Source organism: Salmo salar, chromosome 11 (genome assembly GCF_965601325.2).
Source record: "Salmo salar chromosome 11, fSalSal1, whole genome shotgun sequence".
NCBI lineage: Eukaryota > Metazoa > Chordata > Actinopteri > Salmoniformes > Salmonidae > Salmo > Salmo salar.
Window position 1 is genome coordinate 124,905,548 of NC_138301.1, and position 7,465 is coordinate 124,913,012.

Consider the following 7,465-nt stretch of genomic DNA (forward strand, 5'->3'; position numbering starts at 1 on the left):
CGATGGGTCACCACTTTACGGTGTTGTCCTTTCAGCGCCACGATTCAAAGGGCGCTCAAATCACTTCAAATAATAAATCATGTTCTGTTGTCTATACATTTGCATAAATTAATTCATCAACAGTACCTCTTGAACACCAAACCAACTTTCAAAAGTTCAGGCTATCCTAACTTAAAATTCTATAAAACTTTTATCAACTATAACTAGACAAATGTGCATACATTTGCATAAAATCAACTCACCAACCGTACAGTCTAGAGACACCAAACCAACTTTCACATGTTCAGGCTAGAGACACCAAACCAACTTTCACATGTTCAGGCTAGAGACACCAAACCAACTTTAGCATGTTCAGGCTAGAGACACCAAACCAACTTTAGCATGTTCAGGCTAGAGACACCAAACCAACTTTAGCATGTTCAAGCTAGAGACACCAAACCAACTTTCACATGTTCAGGCTAGAGACACCAAACCAACTTTCACATGTTCAGGCTAGAGACACCAAACCAACTTTAGCATGTTCAGGCTAGAGACACCAAACCAACTTTAGCATGTTCAGGCTAGAGACACCAAACCAACTTTCACATGTTCAAGCTAGAGACACCAAACCAACTTTAGCATGTTCAGGTTAGAGACACCAAACCAACTTTCACATGTTCAGGCTAGAGACACCAAACCAACTTTAGCATGTTCAGGCTAGAGACACCAAACCAACTTTCACATGTTCAAGCTAGAGACACCAAACCAACTTTATCATGTTCAGGCTAGAGACACTAAACCAACTTTAGCATGTTCAGGCTAGAGACACCAAACCAACTTTAGCATGTTCAGGCTAGAGACACCAAACCAACTTTCACATGTTCAGGCTAGAGACACCAAACCAACTTTAGCATGTTCAAGCTAGAGACACCAAACCAACTTTCACATGTTCAGGCTAGAGACACCAAACCAACTTTCACATGTTCAGGCTAGAGACACCAAACCAACTTTAGCATGTTCAAGCTAGAGACACCAAACCAACTTTCACATGTTCAGGCTAGAGACACCAAACCAACTTTCACATATTCAGGCTAGAGACACCAAACCAACTTTAGCATGTTCAGGCTAGAGACACCAAACCAACTTTAGCATGTTCAGGCTAGAGACACCAAACCAACTTTAGCATGTTCAGGCTAGAGACACCAAACCAACTTTCACATGTTCAAGCTAGAGACACCAAACCAACTTTAGCATGTTCAGGCTAGAGACACCAAACCAACTTTCACATGTTCAGGCTAGAGACACCAAACCAACTTTAGCATGTTCAAGCTAGAGACACCAAACCAACTTTCACATGTTCAGGCTAGAGACACCAAACCAACTTTCACATGTTCAGGCTAGAGACACCAAACCAACTTTAGCATGTTCAAGCTAGAGACACCAAACCAACTTTCACATGTTCAGGCTAGAGACACCAAACCAACTTTCACATGTTCAAGCTAGAGACACCAAACCAACTTTAGCATGTTCAGGCTAGAGACACCAAACCAACTTTAGCATGTTCAGGCTAGAGACACCAAACCAACTTTAGCATGTTCAGGCTAGAGACACCAAACCAACTTTAGCATGTTCAGGCTAGAGACACCAAACCAACTTTAGCATGTTCAGGCTAGAGACACCAAACCAACTTTAGCATGTTCAGTCTATCCTGACTTCACATTCCTAAAAACGTTTATAAACTACAAGCAGTGGTAATTTGCATAAATTAGCATAACACTTCATGGATTCAATGCCAAAAATAAGAACACAGTGGTAGACATTTTAAATGCTAGCACTCTTTAACCATTTCAGCTACAAACATTAAAACCACATTCATATTTTCTGACTGTTTCAAAACAAGCTAGCAAGCACGCCACGTTTTCTTCAGGAAATGTATTTTTATAGTTGACATTATTATTACAAATAGAAGATTATCACTTATCACCATGGTGCTACCATACCATATACTGTAGAACTGAATAAAATACCATATACTAGAACTGAATAAAATACCATATACTGTAGAACTGAATATAATACCATATACTGTAGAACTGAATATAATACCATATACTGTAGAACTGAATATAATACCATATACTGTAGAACTGAATATAATATACTGTAGAACTGAATATAATACCATATACTGTAGAACTGAATATAATACCATATACTGTAGAACTGAATATAATACCATATACTGTAGAACTGAATATAATATACTGTAGAACTGAATATAATACCATATACTGTAGAACTGAATATAATACCATATACTGTAGAACTGAATATAATATACTGTAGAACTGAATATAATACCATATACTGTAGAACTGAATATAATACCATATACTGTAGAACTGAATATAATATACTGTAGAACTGAATATAATACCATATACTGTAGAACTGAATATAATACCATATACTGTAGAACTGAATATAATACCATATACTGTAGAACTGAATATAATATACTGTAGAACTGAATATAATACCATATACTGTAGAACTGAATATAATACCATACACTGTAGAACTGAATATAGTACCATATACTGTAGAACTGAATATAATACCATACACTGTAGAACTGAATATAATACCATATACTGTAGAACTGAATATAATATACTGTAGAACTGAATATAGTACCATATACTGTAGAACTGAATATAATACTATATACTGTAGAACTGAATATAATACCATATACTGTAGAACTGAATATAATATACTGTAGAACTGAATATAGTACCATATACTGTAGAACTGAATATAATACTATATACTGTAGAACTGAATATAATACCATATACACTATAATAGTGTCAAATGTTTATCCCATCCCCCCTTCCTGCTGCAACACACACTTCCTGGAGCGTCCCGTCGCCTTGGTAACGCGTTCTCCTCACTTCCGGGTTGCCAAAAAAACGAAACATTTCCAGTGTATCTATCGCCTCTCCATTTAGCTAGCTAGCAATATCAATATTCCGTCTGTGGCTCGGTTACTTTATAATATTGATGATTCGGTGATATCCGCTCCTCCTGTTGTTGGTTGGTTTAAAACACACTGTCTATCGTAATGTGTGAGTCAGAGCCGCGGGCTCCGGTAACGGAGGAGGAGAGGAGAGAGGCAGAGCAGCTAGAGACAGAGTTGGATAAATACTTCTTCACAGTGTTTGACGGCTCGTCTCCTGAAGATGTGTCTCACGCCAAGCAGCTGTGGACCTCTCTGTCACTGCTCCCTCCGCTAGAGTCCCGCCTGGTCAACGCAGACATCCGCCAGAGGCTGCCGGTAGCCCCGACAAAACACGATGAGACACTTCTGGTAGTCGGTAAGGTAACGTTAGCCCGGTCAAACCACGATGAGACACTTCTGGTAGTCGGTAAGGTAACGTTAGCCCGGTCAAACCACGATGAGACACTTCTGGTAGTCGGTAACGTTAGCCCGGTCAAACCACGATGAGACACTTCTGGTAGTCGGTAAGGTAACGTTAGCCCTGATAAACCATGATGAGACACTTCTGGTAGTCGGTAAGGTAACGTTAGCCCGGTCAAACCACGATGAGACACTTCTGGTAGTCGGTAAGGTAACGTTAGCCCGGTCAAACCGCGATGAGACACTTCAGGTAGTCGGTAAGGTAACGTTAGCCCCGATAAACCACGATGAGATACTTCTGGTAGTCGGTAAGGTAACGTTAGCCCGGTCAAACCACGATGAGACACTTCTGGTAGTCGGTAACGTTAGCCCGGTCAAACCACGATGAGACACTTCTGGTAGTCGGTAAGGTAACGTTAGCCCGGTCAAACCACGATGAGACACTTCTGGTAGTCGGTAAGGTAACGTTAGCCCGGTCAAACCACGATGAGACACTTCTGGTAGTCGGTAAGGTAACATTAGCCCAGTCAAACCACGATAAGACACTTCTGGTAGTCGGTAAGGTAACATTAGCCCGGTCAAACCACGATGAAACACTTCTGGTAGTCGGTAAGGTAACGTTAGCCCCGATAAACCACGATGAGATACTTCTGGTAGTCGGTAAGGTAACGTTAGCCCGGTCAAACCACGATGAGACACTTCTGGTCGTCGGTAAGGTAACGTTAGCCCCGACAAACCACGATGAGAGACTTCTGGTAGTCGGTAAGGTAACGTTAGCCCGGTCAAACCATGCGAGGCACACTGCTCGGTTCACATGCTGTCGCACGCTTATTTTTGACGCAATATTTTTTTCCTTATGAGATCTTTAGTTATACTATTACAGGACTGTGTATTGTGTAACATATGCAGCCCCCTGTGATATACCTCCTGGATAGTCTAGGATCTACCTCCTGAATAGTCTAGGATCTACGTCCTGCATAGTCTAGGATCTACCTCCTGGATAGTCTAGGATCTACCTCCTGGATAGTCTATGATCTACCTCCTGGATAGTCTATGATCTACCTCCTGGATAGTCTAGGATCTACCTCCTGGATAGTCTATGATCTACCTCCTGGATAGTCTAGGATCTACCTCCTGGATAGTCTAGGATCTACCTCCTGGATAGTCTAGGATCTACCTCCTGGATAGTCTAGGATCTACCTCCTGAATAGTCTATGATCTACCTCCTGGATAGTCTATGATCTACCTCCTGGATAGTCTATGATCTACCTCCTGGATAGTCTATGAATCACCTCCTGGATAGTCTAGGATCTACCTCCTGGATAGTCTATGAATCACCTCCTGGATAGTCTATGATCTACCTCCTGGATAGTCTAGGATCTACCTCCTGAATAGTCTAGGATCTACCTCCTGGATAGTCTATGATCTACCTCCTGGATAGTCTAGGATCTACCTCCTGGATAGTCTAGGATCTACCTCCTGGATAGTCTATGAATTACCTCCTGGATAGTCTATGAATCACCTCCTGGATAGTCTAGGATCTACCTCCTGGATAGTCTATGATCTACCTCCTGGATAGTCTAGGATCTACCTCCTGAATAGTCTATGGTCTACCTCCTGGATAGTCTAGGATCTACCTCCTGGATAGTCTATGATCTACCTCCTGGATAGTCTATGATCTACCTCCTGGATAGTCTAGGATCTACCTCCTGGATAGTCTATGAATTACCTCCTGGATAGTCTATGAATCACCTCCTGGATAGTCTATGATCTACCTCCTGGATAGTCTATGATCTACCTCCTGGATAGTCTAGGATCTACCTCCTGAATAGTCTATGGTCTACCTCCTGGATAGTCTAGGATCTACCTCCTGGATAGTCTATGATCTACCTCCTGGATAGTCTATGATCTACCTCCTGGATAGTCTATGATCTACCTCCTGGATAGTCTATGATCTACCTCCTGGATAGTCTATGATCTACCTCCTGGATAGTCTATGATCTACCTCCTGGATAGCCTAGGATCTACCTCCTGGATAGTCTAGGATCTACCTCCTGGATAGTCTATGAATCACCTCCTGGATAGTCTATGATCTACCTCCTGGATAGTCTATGATCTACCTCCTGGATAGTCTATGATCTACCTCCTGGATAGTCTATGATCTACCTCCTGGATAGTCTAGGATCTACCTCCTGGATAGTCTATGATCTACCTCCTGGATAGTCTAGGATCTACCTCCTGGATAGTCTATGATCTACCTCCTGGATAGTCTATGATCTACCTCCTGGATAGTCTATGGTCTACCTCCTGGATAGTCTATGATCTACCTCCTGGATAGTCTAGGATCTACCTCCTGGATAGTCTATGTCAGTGGTCCCCAAACATGGAGTCGGGACCCCATGAGGTCCCTTGGAAATATTTAATCTTATCATCAAACAAATTAAGAAAGTTTCTTTCCTCAAATGAGTATAGAATAAAATATTTAAGTGTCAACTAAGAACCTTTTGAATTATTTTAATGAGCTTTAATGTCATTATTATGTGTTGGGAGTGCGGGAACTAATATTGAGTGGATATGAACACACTTTAACTAGGGAATTAATCATTTCATTTCGAGACACCAGTGCCTGTATTTTCTAGTCTCAATTTGAGGTCATGTGCCCCAAAAATTAAATAACCTTTTATATTCCCTTTTTAGACACCAATGCTGCTCTCAAACCGTCTTCTTCTGACCATAGTAAGTATACAGCCCTACCTTAGATATCACAGTCATAAAGACATCTGTGTGTGTGTGTGTGTGTGTGTGTGTGTGTGTGTGTGTGAGGTTGGGTAGATTATTTTCTTTGCCGTTATTAGTTACCTGTCACCAACAAAAAGGTAAACAACAGGCGAGTAGCGAATGCAGCATATGACGTTCATTCTTCACATGTAAATAGCACTTTTCAGTAGTGCTCAAAGCCATTCCATGAGCACAGCATTTATTTTTCATAAGCATTTCGCTACACTCGCAATAACATCTGCTAAACATGTGTATGTGACCAATAAAATGTGATTTGTTCGTCCAAACCTGTACTCAGTAACGTAACTTTCGGATTACCTGAACTCAGTAATGTAATCTGATTACATTCTGTTACTTTTAGATTACTTTCCCCTTAAGAGGCATTACAAGACCAAAGCATGTTACCAACTGAACGACATCTATTGATTTATCCTGCAATGTTAAAGTTTACATAGCTGGCCATATATGGATGTTACCGTTTACTTTACGGGTTGGTTATGTAGGCTTCTGCTAACCCATCGCTTTCTACTACATATAATAATACGATTCAATTATATCTTTACATTAAAAATCTATCAGAATTACAGTCATTCCAATAAATGTAATACCCCTTGATCTTCATGAATAGGACTTGGAAATATGGAAGTATAGATTAGCCAAATTGTTTTACCTGAGAATGACCCCAAAACTCAGCACTTATTAGCCAGCCCTACTATGTTGTTTATGATTGTGTTGTCATGGAGGACTGATTGGGCTCATTGAGTTGAAAAATAAATGCTGTGCTCGTGGAATGGCTTTGAACACTACTGAAAAGTGATATTCACATGTGAAGAATGAACGTCATATGCTGCATTTGCTACAGGCCTGTTGTTTACCTTTTTGTTGGTGACACTTTCAACCACTCCACAAATGTCTTGTTAACAAACTATAGTTTTGGCAAGTCGGTTAGGACATCTACTTTGTGCATGACACAAGTAATTTTTCCAACAATTGTTTACAGACAGATTATTTCACTTATAATTCACTGTATCACAATTCCAGTGGGTTAGAAGTTTACATACACTAAGTTGACTGGTGCCTTTAAACAGCTTGGAAAATTCCAAAAAATGATGTCATGGCTTTAGAAGCTTCTGATAGGCTAATTGATATAATTTGAATCAATTGGAGGTGTACCTGTGGATGTATTTCAAGCCCTACCTTCAAACTCAGTGCCTCTTTGCTTGACATCATGGGACAATCAAAAGAAATCAGTCAAGACCTCAGAAAAAACATTGTAGACCTCCA

At 40.6% G+C, this 7,465-nt stretch overlaps 1 protein-coding gene across 1 annotated transcript in view; it reads left to right on the forward strand.

The window, feature by feature from the left end:
* The first annotated feature begins 2,958 nt into the window (after positions 1–2,958).
* hoatz (HOATZ cilia and flagella associated protein) overlaps positions 2,959–7,465 on the forward strand; it is a 9,350-nt gene continuing 4,843 nt past the window's right edge. The window contains 2 exon segments of the mRNA NM_001146477.1: positions 2,959–3,359; positions 6,101–6,139. Of these exon segments, the coding sequence (NP_001139949.1) occupies positions 3,107–3,359; positions 6,101–6,139 (292 nt within the window). The 5' untranslated portion in view covers positions 2,959–3,106.